Source organism: Calliphora vicina, chromosome 4, assembly GCF_958450345.1.
Source record: "Calliphora vicina chromosome 4, idCalVici1.1, whole genome shotgun sequence".
Lineage (NCBI taxonomy): Eukaryota > Metazoa > Arthropoda > Insecta > Diptera > Calliphoridae > Calliphora > Calliphora vicina.
In genome coordinates this window covers 70,605,631-70,622,723 of record NC_088783.1, presented here as the reverse complement: position 1 = coordinate 70,622,723, position 17,093 = coordinate 70,605,631, and the positions used below count along the sequence as shown (strand labels likewise).

General features: G+C 31.6%; 2 protein-coding genes and 1 long non-coding RNA gene across 3 annotated transcripts; 2 read left to right on the top strand and 1 right to left on the bottom strand.

The window, feature by feature from the left end:
- The first annotated feature begins 907 nt into the window (after window positions 1-907).
- Window positions 908-1,380, top strand: LOC135956828 (uncharacterized). Its single transcript, XR_010576390.1, has 3 exons — window positions 908-1,045; window positions 1,101-1,173; window positions 1,243-1,380. It is a non-coding gene; the product is annotated as an uncharacterized LOC135956828 (long non-coding RNA).
- A 5,045-nt stretch (window positions 1,381-6,425) lies between these two features.
- Window positions 6,426-6,867, top strand: LOC135958494 (uncharacterized). Its single transcript, XM_065509401.1, has 2 exons — window positions 6,426-6,572; window positions 6,628-6,867. The coding sequence occupies exons 1-2, from the start codon at window positions 6,426-6,428 to the stop codon at window positions 6,865-6,867; spliced, it is 387 nt and encodes a 128-aa protein (XP_065365473.1).
- A 291-nt stretch (window positions 6,868-7,158) lies between these two features.
- LOC135959210 (putative nuclease HARBI1) lies at window positions 7,159-8,424 on the bottom strand. Its single transcript, XM_065510296.1, has 4 exons — window positions 8,294-8,424; window positions 7,816-8,254; window positions 7,616-7,760; window positions 7,159-7,557 (listed from the first exon to the last, which is right to left on the bottom strand). The coding sequence occupies exons 1-4, from the start codon at window positions 8,422-8,424 to the stop codon at window positions 7,181-7,183; spliced, it is 1,092 nt and encodes a 363-aa protein (XP_065366368.1). The 3' UTR covers window positions 7,159-7,180.
- Window positions 8,425-17,093: the final 8,669 nt, after the last annotated feature.

The window sequence follows — 17,093 nt, the reverse complement described above, 5'->3', positions numbered from 1 at the left end:
ACGATTGTGACAATAACGATCAAATGTCACTATTAAATTAGAAACCTTTAAAAGGCTGGACCAACATTGTACAACCAAATGTTGTTATTTTATACTTCTTTTAAAATCCTGGTGAAATTATACTTCAATTTGTTCGAAAAAATTTTCTGTTTTTTGGTTTAATTAAGTGTTAAAAAATTCCCGGGAATTCCCGGGAATGAAACGATTTTTTAATTTCCTCCCGGGAAAGAAAAAAGTCCGGGAAATTAGGAACCCTAGTATGAAACTATAAATTAAATGGAGAAAAACTACGTTTTCAGTTTTTCATTTCGTGATCCTCTGTCATTTTTAAAGGACTTCAAAGTTTTAAAAAAGTACATTTTTCAAAAAATATTTAAAAATACTCCTGCTGATCCAACAATAACCAAATTTATGCCAAAAGAACAAGAAAATTGATGTCAAAAGAGAAATAAATCCAAAATTCTTAGAACCAGGACGGAAGATCCATGGTACATAAGAAATGAAAACATCCACAGAGACTTAGATATACCTTTGGTCAAGGACGAATTTAGAAAAACTCGTGAAGCTTATTTGTCAAAATTACATCATCATCCGAAGGCAAAGCTACTTACAGTAACGCAAGACGGATCAAGTCTACGTAGAGCTGATTTACCACTCATCTAATATACCAAATATGATACTCCTCTGAGAGAACAATAATTGTTTAGTTACAAGATTTAATTACTTATTGTAAGGCCTAGACATTAAAGGCAGGAACAATACACAGAAAAAATTATTACTATTTTTTCTCCAAACAAAACTTTATTTGGTTTTAAATTGTATTTCATAAACAATTTTATTTGATTCAATAAACATTTTTCATTGTTTTTCCTATTTTCAAAAATAGTTCATAAAACAATAAAAAAAATTAATTTTGACAACAAAAAAGAAAATAACTAGAAATTACAAATTTTGTAAAATGAAAATAAAATGTCGGTTTTCTCATATTGTCAACATATTTTGTGATTCTTCAAAGATTTTAGGAGTTTTAGTCGATTTTCTGGAGGTATGTTGTGTAAATTATTGTTGCAATATAAACTACATTTTAATTTTATTTAAAGTCATGGCCGTTCCAACATAACAAACCGGAATCTCTGGCAAAAATTAGACAACCAAAAACAACTGGGACACAATGTGAGTATTTTTTTTATTGATTAATTGAATTTTATCCAAATTTTTAATAAAAACTTTCGCAATTTCCAGATGGACTAATGTTGGACAGACAATAATGTTGGAAGACAATCTGTTAGGAATCTGCGAATGATATTTTTGTTTTGTAACATGATAAATGTATTGTAAGAAATTATGTGTCATTAAAAAAAACATGTCATTTATAAATAATTGTTGTTTTTTATTTGTTTAAAGAAAGAAACCAAAATAAAAAATAAAAATAATTTTTTAATGGAAAAAAAATTTAAAACCAAACATTTTGTTCATTGTTTTTATAAAATTAATTGTTGGAAATTTTAATTATTTTCAAATACTCCTTTCAATAATAGTACAAATAATTTAATAAAGAAAAAAATTTTTTTTTTTTCAATAAATAAATTACGATTTGTTGTGTTTGATTTTACAATTTTTGTGATAGGTCCTATTTCAGTAAAAAATTTGTTTGGTTTTATAAATTTTGTGATTGAATACGAATTCAAATTTTTTCTGTGTATTATAATAAACGTATCAAAAAAAAAATATTCTTTAAGATTGCCAACAAATTCCTTTTAAAAAATAATGCGTTAAGACCCAAATATTCTATAATACATGTCAAAATTTCATCCTTTATATATGGGGCATTTCATGTCAAGTGAACCAACTTTTGAAATCGATGTCTTCCGATCGGGATGAAATTTGCACCAAGGTTAGCTCTATTGGATAGTAACTCAGACACAATTTTTCAACAACATCGGTCGAGAACTCTCTGAGTTATAGGGGGTAAAATTTTGACAATTTGGTCAAACAGGGGTTTTTTCTTATCCATGTAACTTATTACCTATTGTTCTTAGCAAAATGTGTCCCAAATAGTATAGATAGCTATTTCTTCGATCTTTCGAAAAAAAATATTTAAAAAAAAAAATATTTAAAAAATTTTTAATATTTTTTTTCCGAAATCAAAAACTTTTTTGACTTTTTTTTTAAATTTTTTCTCTTTTTTTTTTTTTTTTTTTTTTTCTTAAAATAAAGTTTAGATATTTTCCTTGAACACCTACTTGGTCGCTTAGTGGGATGCGAGTGGGATATCTATCAAAATAAATATTTTGTAACTCAAAACATAAAATTTTTGACTTTTTTTGCAAAATCAAAAACTTTGTTGACTTTTTTTTTCAAAATGGACCCTTTTTTAATCTTTTTTTTTAGGTCAAACAAAAGCTTAGATATTATCCTTGAAGACCCTTTTGGTCGCTTAGTGGGATGCGAGTGGGATATCTATCAAAATAAATATTTTTTAACTCAAGACTTACAATTTTTGACTTTTTTTTTTGCAAATACGATTTTTTTTTCTAAATGGGCCCTTTTTTTAAAATTTTTTTTGTAGTCAAAAGAAAGCTTAGGTCCATTCCTTTAAGATATTTTTAGTCCCTTAGTGGGATGCGAGTGGGATATCTATCAAAATAAATATTTTGTAACGCAAGACATACAATTTTTTAATTTTTCTTTGCAAAATCAAAATTTTTTTCCAATATGGGCCCTTTTTTAATTTTTTTTTTTGCTCAAAAGAAAGCCTAGGTCCATTCCTTTAAGATATTTTTAGTCCCTTAGTGGGATGCGAGTGGGATATCTATCAAAATAAATATTTTGTAACAATTTTTTAATTTTTTTTTGCAAAATCGAAATTTTTTTCCAATATGGGACTTTTTTTTAAAAATTTTTTTTTGCTCAAAAGAAAGCTTAGGTCTTTTCCTTTAAGACCTATTTTGTCACTTAGGAAGATGTGAGTAGGATATCTATTAAAATAAAAATGTTGTAACTCAAGACATTCAATTATTGACTTTTTTTTTGCAAATTCGAATTTTTTTTTCAAAATGGGCCCTTTTTTAAAAATTTTTTTTTAGTCAAAAGAAAGCTTAGGTCCATTCCTTTAAGATATTTTAGGTCCCTTAGTGGGATACGAGTGGGATATCTATCAAAATAAATATTTTGTAACTCAAGATATACAATTTTTGATTTTTTGGCAAAATCAAAAACTTTTTTGACTTTTTTTTAAAATGGGCCCTTTTTGTAATTTTTTTTTTGCTATAAAGAAAGCTTAGGCCTATTCCTTTAAGATGGTTTTGATCGCTTAGTGGGATGCGAGTGGGATATATATCAAAATAAATGTTTTGTAACTCAAGACATACAATTTTTGTGTTAAAACATTTATTTTGATAGATATCCCACTCGCATCCCACTAAGGGACTAAAAATATCTTAAAGGAATGGACCTAGGCTTTCTTTTGAGCAAAAAAAAAAAATTAAAAAAGGGCCCATATTGGAAAAAAATTTTGATTTTGCAAAGAAAAATTAAAAAATTGTATGTCTTGCGTTACAAAATATTTATTTTGATAGATATCCCACTCGCATCCCACTAAGGGACTAAAAATATCTTAAAGGAATGGACCTAAGCTTTCTTTTGACTACAAAAAAAATTTTAAAAAAAGGGCCCATTTAGAAAAAAAAATCGTATTTGCAAAAAAAAAAGTCAAAAATTGTAAGTCTTGAGTTAAAAAATATTTATTTTGATAGATATCCCACTCGCATCCCACTAAGCGACCAAAAGGGTCTTCAAGGATAATATCTAAGCTTTTGTTTGACCTAAAAAAAAAGATTAAAAAAGGGTCCATTTTGAAAAAAAAAGTCAACAAAGTTTTTGATTTTGCAAAAAAAGTCAAAAATTTTATGTTTTGAGTTACAAAATATTTATTTTGATAGATATCCCACTCGCATCCCACTAAGCGACCAAGTAGGTGTTCAAGGAAAATATCTAAACTTTATTTTAAGAAAAAAAAAAAAAAAAAAAAAAGAGAAAAAATTTAAAAAAAAAGTCAAAAAAGTTTTTGATTTCGGAAAAAAAATATTAAAAATTTTTTATTTTTTTTTTTAAATATTTTTTTCGAAAGATCGAAGAAATAGCTATCTATACTATTTGGGACACATTTTGCTAAGAACAATAGGTAATAAATAAGTTACATGGATAAGAAAAAACCCCTGTTTGACCAAATTGTCAAAATTTTACCCCCTATAACTCAGAGAGTTCTCGACCGATGTTGTTGAAAAATTGTGTCTGAGTTACTATCCAATAGAGCTAACCTTGGTGCAAATTTCATCCCGATCGGAAGACATCGATTTCAAAAGTTGGTTGGTTCACTTGACATGAAATTCCCCATATATAAAGTTCAAATTAAAATATCAAAAAAAATTATTATTAAGAAAAGTGCATGTTTATAAACTACACCACCATAGTGGGGGAGGTATAAAGGGTTAGGGGTGATGTTTGCAACATACAAAGATATTGTTCCAACGCCCACCTTAAAGAATACCAAACTGCTCAGGATCACTTTCTGAGTCGATTAATCGATGTCCGTCTGTCCCTCCGTTCATGTAAACCTTGTAATCAAATTACAGGTCGCAAGTTTAAAGATAATTCGACAAAATTTGGCACAAACCTTTATATTGCCTTAAGGACAAAGCCTATTATATTTAGTTAGAATTGGTCAATTATATCTCCTAGCCCCCATACGATTGCCCTATTTGAAAATAGTTAAGCTCTTATAAATATCTTAATTATAAACATACTTAAACCAATTCAGCACAATTAAGTTTTATATAAGCCAAACTCTCACGACCAAATTTTGTGACGATCGGTCCATAATTAGTCATAGCTCCCATATAAGGCCCACTACCGAAAATGTTGGTATTCCAAGAAGATTCAACACAAATAAGTTTCATACCAAAAGAAAACTCTTTATAATCATATACGCGGTGTAGGATATCATTAAGTCGGGCTTGCCCGACTATACCATTTTACTTGTTTATTAAAAGTATTCTTCGTTGGTTTTTTCTTTTTCGAATGAAATATTAAAATAAAATCTAAAAAATAAAATAATGCAAATTTAAAATATTATTTAACACTTAAGTAGTGAAGATAGAAGTATGAAATTTTGGCATGTGGTATAGAATATTTGGATCTTTAACTCACTATTTTTTTGAAAAAAAATTATTAAAAATCGAAAAGGATATTCAAGGATAAAAATTTGAAACTACATTTTTGACATTTTTTGATCCTTACAGGATAAAACAAAAATAATACGAAATATTTTACAACTCTTCTTGATGATCAGAAGTATTTTAAAATATTTTTTTTTAAATGTACTCCTCTGAAAATTTGAAGTCCTTTTAAAAGGAAACAAGATCACGAAATGAAAAACTGAAAACGTAGTTTTTCTCCATTTAATTTATTGTTTCAGACGTATAACATCCGGTTCGTGTCTAATATTGAGTGTCGTTCGGTGTTATATACGGCAGATATTCCCACTTTTTAACCTTTATAATTTAGGTTAAGATATAAAAAGTTATTGTGAATTTCTTAAAAGAATGATTTAAAAAAAAAAAACAAGAAAATTAACAAAAAAAAAATATTTGGAATTTTGTTGCCGTTTTAAAACCCTTTAGTTATAAAACAACCCACTCATAGTACTTATAGTAAATTACAGTATATATAGTACACGTAACAGAAACTATTCACACAACATTGAATGGCACTTGAAACTTATTACATCTATAACTACAACACACAACTACTTTCATAAACTGACATGTTTTCATATAGAGATTTAACTACTACAATCATACCGCCACACCCACTTCACTTCTCAAGACAACCGAAAAAAACTATCATTGTCATAATGATGGTCATACTAAATAAAAATAAATGTTTTTTAAATTATGTTTTTATAGCCACCACCCAAAACATGGGAGGTATATTGATTTTGTCATTCCGTTTGTAACACATAGAAATATTTATGGGTCCTTATAAAATTCTAAGACGATCTAGCTATATTTGTCCGTCAGATGAAAACACAATCAGCCCAATTATTAAACTAAATTCCCAGGGAATTTTTTCCCAATTCCCATTCCTGCTATTATGAAATAAAATTTCCCCATAATTTTTTCACTTTTCTCTCTCCTCCTATTCTAAACACAATTTAAAAAAGGGAAAAATTACCCTGCGAAAAAAGTAGGTATTATGAATATGAAAAAAGGGAAGAATTGTTAACAGTTTTTGCGAATTTTTTCCTCAAATATTTTAAAGGGAGCTGACGTAAAAATGTAAGTTTTAAATTAAAAAAATATATAAACAATGACTTTAAAGCTTTTTTTAGGTCAAAAAGTATAAATAAACTTCAACTACAACACATGCTCTCCCTATTGGAGCAGAATCCTGAAATAGCTCGTGGGTTTTTTAAGGGAGATAAGCAGGATATAGAACGGTTCTGGCGAAGAGCTGAAGAGGAATTGAATTCACTAGGCCCACCTAATAAAAATAAGACTGAATGGAAAAAGGCAAATTTCATGATCCATAAAAAATTAACACTTAATAAAATTATTAAAATTGCAGGTGTGGACTGATCAAAAGAAATACGTGCGGCAGAAAGCAGGCCAAAATTTGCAGCATAAGAATGGTACAGGTGGAGGACCAAATAGAGAGCATAAGTTTTCATCAACAGAACAAAGTATTTATGATTTAATTGGTATGAAAACTTCCGTTGAAGGTGTAGATGAAAATAATTTCGGTCTAGAGTCACCAAGTAAAATTAATGAAATTCCAGAAATACCGCCTGAGACGGATATTTTATGAATTGCAAAAAAAACATTTTCAAGCTATGGAAAAAATAAAAAAAGAAGAAATTGTCGAGTTGCGACGACACCACACTTTTATGGAAGAAATGAGGACGAAGGAAGTTGAATACAAATTGGAGAAAAACCGATTGCAGATTGAATTCAATGATCTCACTACAAATAATTATTAAAAATGCAACATGTTATATGTACAAATTTAGATTTTTATGTACTTTTTATTTTCGTTACCTTTTTTATACTCATCCAAGAAGTGGAATTTTTTGTTACTTTATAAAATAAATAAATTTTAAATATGTTAAATAGTTATTATTTTATAAGGTGCTTCCAATATTTGCTCTGATTGACTGAGCTGTGGTTAAGTATTGCGTTGTAATTGATGAACTTGTTTCCTCTTCTGCTGTTTCCACACCACTGATTGGTTCATATGGTTCTTCCCTTACTTTGAAATGCAAACATATGTTGTGAAGAGCACAGCATACATTTGTAATTTTTGCGGCTTTCTCCGGGCAGTAATGAAGCACCCTTGCACCAATAAGACATCGCCATCTATTCTTCAATACGCCATTTGTTCGTTCAATAATGTTACGGCTCTTTGAGTGTACCTCATTGAACCGCATTTCCGTGGAACCATCCTCTGGAACACGATGAGGTGTCAAAAGCCACGGCTCCAAAGGATAACCAGCGTCACCTATAACAACATATATATACAATTTTATTATGTTAATTCGAAAAAAAAAAAGTTTTACCTAAAAGCCAAAAGTTGTGAGAGCCTTGCAAGTATTTCCCTTCCAGGTGAGCCCTAATATTACTAGTTCTCCATATAAAGGAGTCATGGCAAGCACCAGGATGAGTTGCATTAACGTACCGGATTCTGAGCTCATGATCACAAATCTAAAAATATCAGATATAAATTTGTTTACAGAATTATAAATTTTAAAACATTTACCAGCGTAGCATTCAAACTATAGTTTCCTTTCCTATTATAAAAAAGATGTTTATTTTTAGATGGAGCAATAATCTGTATATGCGTTCCATCAACGCATCCAATAACTCCCGGTATTTTATATTTGATATAAAAAGCTAGGGCAATTTTTCGTTTTTCCTCTGCTGTTGTAGGAAATTTTATCCATACCGGGCAAAGCTGTGCTTCTAATATGCGAACAACTTCTGTAAGCACTTTACTAAAAGTGGGCTGAGCCAAAGCAACGTCACTGTCCTTTCCAACACCTGTTTGATATCCGCCTTCTGCAAAGATGCGCAAACAGGCACTGAGCTTCAAAACAGAGCTTACACCAGATGAATTTTTTGGCGGCTGTGAATGCAATGTCAGTATTTGCAGTAAATACGCAAAAGCAGGTTTGTTAACCCGGTAATATTTTTCGAACCTAAATGAAAAACATTGTTAACGCTTACTTTGTACTTACAATGACTGTGGTAGCTCTAATGGGTTAGAAGCATCACGCATATTTCTCCTTGCAACCCTTTGAATATTTGTTTTATTTTGTTCCTCATCATTTATTTCTTCAGCAAGCATACGAAAAGCTACACTAAACATTTTGCTCCAAATTTAATTTAAATACACAACTTTTTTATTAATAAACAAACTTATTTTTAATCAAAACAACCAAAATTTATTTTTTTATATTTTTATTTTGCACAAAATAAAGTGTCAAAATAAAAACAGCTGATTCTAATTTTCTCTCTCCCTTTTTTCTTATTCCCCGGGAGATTAGAATAAGGGAATTTTTTTCCTGGGAACAAGTAATTGGGAAGGGAAAAAATTCCCTCGGAATATTCATAATTGGGCTGAATAAGGTGAACACGAAAGGAGCTAGCTAGAAATTTTCCACAAATACCCTATGTAGATAAAATTTGTTTTGTATTGAAACCTGGAATTCAAGCTATATTACCCTTGTCGTTGAACATGTGATCTCAAGTGACCATCCAGTTTGTGCAAAGTCTAAGAGTGAGGCTTGTCTTTTGGCCATTGAATTCCCAGGAAAATTTTTGTGTCCCATTATCCAAAAGAGACCAACTAAAGAATGTCTCCCCATCTTGATATTTTAAACCCAGATTAGATGTCGTTTTGACAACAATAAGATATGAGCCTGACTATCTGTAGAAATCTGAATATCCACCCCGTATACTTTTCAAATACTTATCAACGGCTGAGATCTCAGCCTGAATGTTAATAACAGCATGTTAAAAATACTGATTGGATAGTCTAAGCCAGATTTCCCCCATCCCTTCCCATAACCACCTCAGATTTCGAGCCAACAGTAAAGATCTGAAATGTATTCTCTTGGAAGAGTTGTGTCCCAACAGTTCTTCCATCCATGAGCGATACATTAAAGCCCCTATAGAAGAAACAGGTGTGCTTCATGTAGTCCTAGAGTTCATGACTTCGGAATATAGGACCACTCTAAATAGGCTTGCATATCCGAAAATGCAAGGACATTGTGCTGCAGATCAGCCGGTATAACACTATCAGGACCCGTAGGTTGTGTAATATACAGGGGTTTACGCGTATAAAATTGTAAAAGAACTAAGTCTCAAAAGTAAACAAGATAATATATTTAATGTGTATTTTCTAAAAAAATAAAACTGTTTTGTTGGGAAATACGAGGAAGGACTAATGGGAGCCATTTAAGCCACTAGCAAGCAGTCGTTGGGGGGGTTCGTGTCCACCTGTCTTCCCTAAATCCACACCAAAATACCCTGAAACACAAATATTATTATAGACTCCCCTAGTTTTGTATTTAGTGTTGCTAATGGTCAACATTGCCGATAATTCTCCTTTATGTCTTCAAGATGTTACGAAGACAAACGTCTCATGACCCACCCTACCTTTGGTTTTAGCGTCGTCAATGTTTACTAAAACCCCAAAACGGATAAAACTCCCTACTGCACTTATACCATCACACAAGAAAATTTATTTACTAGTTTAGAGATTCATTTTAATTCAATATTTATTGCTTCATAAAATATCAAAATTCATAAAGAATACCAAAATAATACTAACGAAAACTATAAATTAAGTTGTATGATCAAAACATTAACGGATATTCAAATATTCATTATACATTTAAATAAAAATGGAATGTGCTTATATTAAGTAATATTGTGAATCGATCAATTTATTCTTTATCTTTACATGCTATCAATTTAGTTAAGAATAGGAGCAATTAGTTAATGTAAAAATTTTTGTAGGACACTTTTAGCATTGACTGTACATTAATGTAGGTCAGTGATATTTTGTTTTGTTTTACAATTTACTTTGATTCAAAGAAATAATTTGGTTTGCTCATATTCTTAAAAAACATGTAAAGTAAAGACAATAAGAAAATATGCAAATAAACAAATAATGATCAACAATGTAAAAAAAACAATAATATAAAAAAATTAAACAGATTCTCTCACTCACCACTTACATTCTGCAGCAGCACGATGAGGCCTCTCGAACTTACTCCAGATGAAATGTGTAGGTAGCTAAATATAGGGTTTTTGTTTAATATTTGTTTGTTTGCATAATATTGGGAATTAATGGGTATTATTGAATCGATCGCATAACACAGTATATATATTTATAGGTAATTTGTAAATGTTTGTAATTGTAATTTGTAAATTTAATTAATCATCTTAGTTTCTAACCAATATGTTATAATAGCTCAATTAGGTATATTATGATAATTTAGGTATATTATGATAATGTGCAATAAAATTTATATGAAAATATTACTTTTTAATTATTTTTATATAAATTTAATATTTTAACAATTTTAAAAGAATTTTAGGATAAATGTTGAATATTTAATTAAATTTAGTTTAGTGATTTTTTTATTGTTGGTTTAACGAATTTTGTTTGACTTTACGAAATTTTAGCAATCTTGATGATAATTGTCTGATATCTAAATCAGAGTATGAATGTTGGAAAATATGTAATTTTTTGAGATTTTATGATTGATCATCAAATGTTTGTGAAACCCTAGATTAGTTTTACGAAACTGTGTATTTGAGGAGACAATAATTCCCAAATATAATACTACTTATACTGGCATCATATATTCGAACGCCAGTGAATATTGCCGTAGTTGCCTCTGGATAGAAATGGTACAAAATATGGAATCCGGTAGCATATACTGGAGCATTAGCAGAGCTTACAGGTCATATAGTTATACTTTAAAGTCTCGTGTCCGGAAAGATCGGACCCGTAGTATGATTTACGGCCACTGACAGACCACTCTGCTTTAAATCGTATGGGAAATGTGGTTTTCCTATTGATTTTTTGTTGAAATTAGTAAATTACCTATGAGATAAATTTTGGAGAAATCTTACTTGAATTTGTCCGTATAAGGTAAAATTCGAATTTGGGAATAAATTTCCTGTTGAATTCCAGGGAACCTCAGATAATTTTTAGTTTGGTGTCTCTAGGTTTTTAATATTGAAATTAACTTTACTGACAATGTGTTTAAGATTTAAGTTATGTAACAATTCAACCACAATTGATTTTAGGTTACTGTTTCACGAGGTTTTTTTTGGTGTACTTTACGCTTTGATGATCACAAAAAGAAAGAAAGAATTTTGCTCTGAGTACTTTGAGTGTAAAAGATGGTAAAACTTTTACAAAACTTGAACAGTAATCACGATCTGTTATCGAATGTTCGATGGGTGGTGTTCATGACAACATCAGATCAAATACAGAGAAGCTATATTTCTCTAAGAGTTTATATATATCTACTACTCATTTAATTAATCAATTTTATTGTATTATTGCATAAAAATGAGAATCAAAACGAAATGAAAAAAATGATGTTAACTCAAATGTAAAATTAGCTAAGCTAAAGTTTTGCCCATACATTAAAATATTCTCTGTATAACAGATATCAATGATGTTAATAAGCGCAGACATAAACCAATTTATTTACAATGGGAAATTTATTTTTACTTGAAGTCCATACAAACACACACAACATCAATAAATATTTCTATGATTTATACTAAATATGTATATTGATAAAATATTTAAAGATTTTTGTATGGCTTAAATTAAAGAAAAAAAATATATCAGAAATTTAAGTACTCATATGTTTGAAAAGCTAAATTTTAAAATTTGAACCTTACAAACCGGATAATTCTTAATCCTTGGTGTATAGAATTAGATGGAAATAAAGAATTAGATGTATCAAATGTATGTATCAAATTATTCAATGAAAGTAAAAATATGAATTAGTTGCAACATTTTGTAATGAATATTTATAAAAATTCCTTGATGAGTTCTAAACAAAACTTTACGTTTACAAATTTATAAAGGTAATTTGAAACAAGTATTTTTTTACAAAATATGGTGTAATGTAATTCTTATATATAAGTTTTAAAAGCATTTTAATCAGTTATTGTACATATGAAATCGAAATTTAAAAATGAAAGCTTAAACAACTGCATTACGGGCGAATATCTTTCGCATGAAAGGTACCTACAAGTTTGCCATTCGTATCTTCAAGAACATAGTAATGATTGCCTACTTTTTCACGAATCTTTGCTTTGAGGAACACTGGAGCCAGTTTGGCATTATATCGTTTTTCGAAGTTGCTTTGGGAGAAATTTCTTCGATAAACCTCTTGTCCCACACTGAAAGCTATTGGTCTGGTTCGTAAATCATATCTATGTTTGTTCGAATCATAAGCCTCTTTAATATTTTTTCTTATTTCTTTTCGTAAAATTGTCAGGTGGTCATCTCGGTTCAAAGGGTTAATAGGTTCGTTTAAAAGTCCAATTTTTGATAACAATTTGTATGAGGACCCGTGGATAATCATATCCATTGCAAATATGGCGTGGTAAGGGGAACATTTTATAGTCTGATGGTATGAGTTCCTTAGAGCACAACTAATGGAGCTTATATTCTCATCCCACAACCTCTGATCACTTTTCAAAAAGGATCGAATTCCTGCAATTATTGATCTATTGACGCGTTCTGACGCGTTTGACTGAGGTGAATATAGGGCAGTAAAAATATGAGAAATACCTAGTTTTGTCAAGAAAGCATTGAAGTCATTAGAGCGAAATTGTGAGCCATTGTCGCTTACTATGGTCTCGGGAACACCATATATGTGAAATATCTGTGTTAGTAAAAAATTTTGAATTGAAGAGGATGAAAACTTTTTTAGGGGGCACAACCAATGGAATTTACTAAGGTGATCCAAAACTATTAACAAACCTATATGTCCGTTTTTACTCCTTGGGTATGGACCCAAGATGTCAATATACAGGCGCTGAAAAGGTCTACTTGAGATTGCCTGTTGTCCCATTTCTGGTGTTAGTGTAACGTTAGGGTATTTGGTTTGTTTACAGGTTTCACATTGCCTTACAAAGTTCCGGACGTCGGTCACCATTCCAGGCCAATAAAAGTTTCGACGAATTAGTTCAAGGGTTTTCTGCATTCCGCCATTAACTGTAACTGCTGAACTATGTGCTCGTTTTATTAACGTCTCTTTTAACTGGTTCGGTATCCACAATTTCCACGAATTTGTTTCCTGTTGAAGGTCTCCTGTAGGGTGTTCCGTTCTGATGTACACGTACTTTTCCACAATTTTTATATCTGGATATTGTGCTTCATTTTCTAAGATCTTGGTTTTCAAATCCTGATAATCTTTGTCCTCAAAATGTTGGGAATCCAGATCGATTTCTTCTTCAGCTAGTTCTATGGAAGCTACTTCATCAGTGTACATTCTACTTAGTGCATCTGGGACTATGTTGTCTTTTCCTTTTCGATGACTAATTGAGAATTTATAAGATTGGAGTTTAAAAACCCAGCGGGCCAATCTTCCACTTAAATTGGGTTGCTTCATAAGCCAGACTAAAGAAGAATGGTCCGTGATTACCTCGAATTCTTGTAATTCCAAGTAACAGCGGAACTTTTGTATCGCTTCAACCGCGGCTAAACATTCGCGTTCAGTGACGCTATAGTTCCTTTGTGCTGTGTTGAGTTTCTTAGACATGTACGCGATTGGTTTTTCACACCCTTCTTTATCTAGCTGAACCAAAACAGCACCAATGCCATAGTCGCTGGCATCACAGTGTAGGTAAAATTTCTGAGAGAAATCTGGATTGGACAAAACGGGAGCTGTTGTTAACATAGTCTTAATGGTGTCAAAGGCAGTCTGAGCACTTTCAGTCCATTGATATTTACGTTTTGTTGACAGTACTTCTGTGATTGGAAATACCACGGTGGAGAAGTTCTCAATGAATCGACGGTACCAGCCTGCGAGACCGAGGAAACCGCGAACCTGTTTGATATTCTTAGGGACAGGCCATTTAAGAATTGATTCAATTTTCTCCGGATCCGTTTTAATACCTCCACAACCAATAACATAACCTAAATACTTTACCTGAGTAACACAGAAAGAACTTTTCGTGACGTTTAAAGTCAAATTGGCTTTACGGAACTGCTCAGCTATTCTTACTAAAGTGGACAAATGTGACGAGAAATCTTCTGATACTATTATCAGGTCATCAAGATAACCGAAAACGCAATACTTCAAATCAGGGGGAATTATTTGATCCATTAATCGACACATTGTCTGCGGAGCCGTGCAGAGACCATATGGCATAACCCTGAACTGATACAGGGGACGTCCCGGTACAGTAAAGGCAGTTATAGGTTTTGCTTCATCGGCTAAGCCAATCTGCCAATAAGCGTCTTTAAGATCTAACTTTGATATCAGGTTTGCTTTAGGTAATCGTGAAAATATCCCATCAATATTGGGTAGCGGATAAGCATCTTTTTTAGTTAATAAATTTACTTTTCTGGCATCCAAGCACAGTCTAACTTTATTGGGTTTCAAAACTAACCGCATTGGGGAACTCCACGGTGAAGAAGATTCTTCTATCACACCTAAGGCCAACATCCTATCAATTTCTTTGAATATAAGTCTTTCCACCGCGGGTGAGACGGGGTAAAACTTTTGTTTGATGGGCTTAGCACATCCAACATCAATTTCGTGCTTTATTAAGCTAGTTTTCCCTAAACCATTCTTTTCGAAATTTGGAAATAAATTAATTATTGCAGTTAATTGCTGTTGTTGACTTGGAGTTAGTGGGTATTGATAATTGTCTATTATTTGAGACTTTTGTATATTTTCGGACAAATCGGACTTATTTTCGGACAAATCGGACATTTTACTAATTTCGGACAATACAGACGGATTTTCGGACAATGAAAAGCTGACGGACGTATTTGACACTATTGCAGATTCAAACATATCTGCCGCAAGTTTGAACAACTTCCAGAAATCTAAACCTAATATCAATCGTTGGGAAAGAGAGGGTACAACTAAAATCTTTAATTTATTAACTTGATCTTTAAAACGAATGTCGACATCTAAAGTGCCAAGAGTTCTTTGCACTGTACCGTCGGCGGTTCTTACTATAGTCTTAATTGGTGAAAAATCGGAAAATTTTGAAAAATCAAAGTTGGCAAGATCTGAACCAATGCACGAAACATTGGCCCCGGTGTCTAAGAGACCATATTCAATAAAATTAAGAAAACTAACTTTAGCGTAATATCTTTTATCTATGGGACTATGAACAATAGAGGAAATAATAAATTTCGAGGATTTTTTCCTATTTTTATAATAGTTTCGGAGACGCAAAGTGGACCTTTTTGGTGGTTTAAATTGACGTGTAGTCAGGCTACTTATATTAAATATTTCATCACGCTTTCTCATATATTCATTCCATCTTTCATGAAAGGGACGAATAGGGTACAAAATTTTATCAGAGGGCAATTTATTGGAACGTATTAGAATTTTTGGTTGATATTTTACTTCATTTTGGTCTTTATTAGAAGATGGAATTAGAATTTTTGTCAAGTCAGAGTCAGTTTCGTTTAATTTAAGTTTTTTGAACTAGCAATTTTTCGATTAGAGCAACGTAAACATTGGGGCTTGTAAGTGTTTTTTGCTCCGCATCCGTAGCAAAATACTTTTCTCTCCTTTAGGCAGTCTTCCCAATGGTGACCAATTTCTCCGCAATTCCAACAGTTGGTTGTGACGGGGACTGTTCTAATGGCATCTACAGTAGCTTCTACAGAGTTATTAGTCTCAGTGGAATATTCCTCTGGAACTTCTAATTCGGCAATATTACGCCGTGGATAATATTGTTGGGGTTGTTTTTGAGGCAAGTTTTTTCGGAAATATTCATCTCCAAGCAAATTTTCCCTCATTTGAACAAGCTTTCTGAGGTGGGCTATGGAATATATCGGCACGTATAAGAGCTCGTGACGAATATCCGAACGCAAATTTCTTGTTAAGATCTCAACTAGTTCTGTTTCCGGCATGGGAGTTTCTAAACGATCTAACATTATACAAACTGATTCATAAAACGTTTCAAACTTTTCTCCTGGCTTCATTTTCCTATTACGGATTTCTTCTTTTATATCAAAATTTGAACGAAAGTCCTTATATTGATATCTTAAGGCTACACAAAATTCTTTCCAGTCAATGTTCTCTACCTGTTTATGGTACCTCCAGTACCAGTCGAGTGCTTTTCCAACTAGAAGAACATGTAAATTTTTACATATAATATTGAAATCGCCGTTAAAATTTTGGTTTGCCAATGTCCTCACTCTGTACAGAAATTCTTCTACATTCAAGCCATTGGTTGAACCGTCAAATTTTAAATTCCAATTTTGGATTATGGACGTAACTTTTTCTGCTCTCATGGCAAAAGGTTCTTCTCTAGTTGGCTGATTTGTAGCAGAGTTTGGACGCAAATTATTTCCGTAAAAATTTTGGTAATGTTGCTGGGGAATTGGTTGAAAATTATTTTGAGAAAACGTTTGGTTATTATTGGGAATTATATTCAAATTGCCTAGAAGTCTAGTAATTGAGTTTTCTATCATCTGATTCAATTGTGACAAATCGACAGATGGTTGTATAGTCGGTCTATTTGGTAAAGTCTGAAAATTTTGTGGTATTGGTGTTTGGCTTTGTGGTACGTACTGATTATTTCGAAAAGGACTATTTACTTCATAATTTCCTGTGTTCAAATGTAAATTTGATGGACCAGAGTCAGCTATAGGAGTTTGAGCAAATTCCTGATTTAAATTTTTACTAGCACCACGAGTGTTATATTTCTTTGCCATAGCACCTCTAGCCTTTGCACGAGTTTGAGCAACTTGTTTCGGTCTAGGACTATTCCTTGGCAATTGAGTTTCAAATCTTTTTA

Coding starts and splice junctions, on each gene's coding strand:
- LOC135958494 (XM_065509401.1), top strand. CDS start 6,426: ATGCTCTCCCTATTGGAGCAGAATCCTGAAATAGCTCGTGGGTTTTTT. Junction 6,573..6,627: donor ATAAGACTGAATGGAAAAAG/GCAAATTTCATG, acceptor TTAAAATTGCAG/GTGTGGACTGATCAAAAGAA.
- LOC135959210 (XM_065510296.1), bottom strand. CDS start 8,424: ATGTTTAGTGTAGCTTTTCGTATGCTTGCTGAAGAAATAAATGATGAG. Junction 7,761..7,815: donor ATAGTTTGAATGCTACGCTG/GTAAATGTTTTA, acceptor TGATATTTTTAG/ATTTGTGATCATGAGCTCAG. Junction 7,558..7,615: donor TCACAACTTTTGGCTTTTAG/GTAAAACTTTTT, acceptor ATGTTGTTATAG/GTGACGCTGGTTATCCTTTG.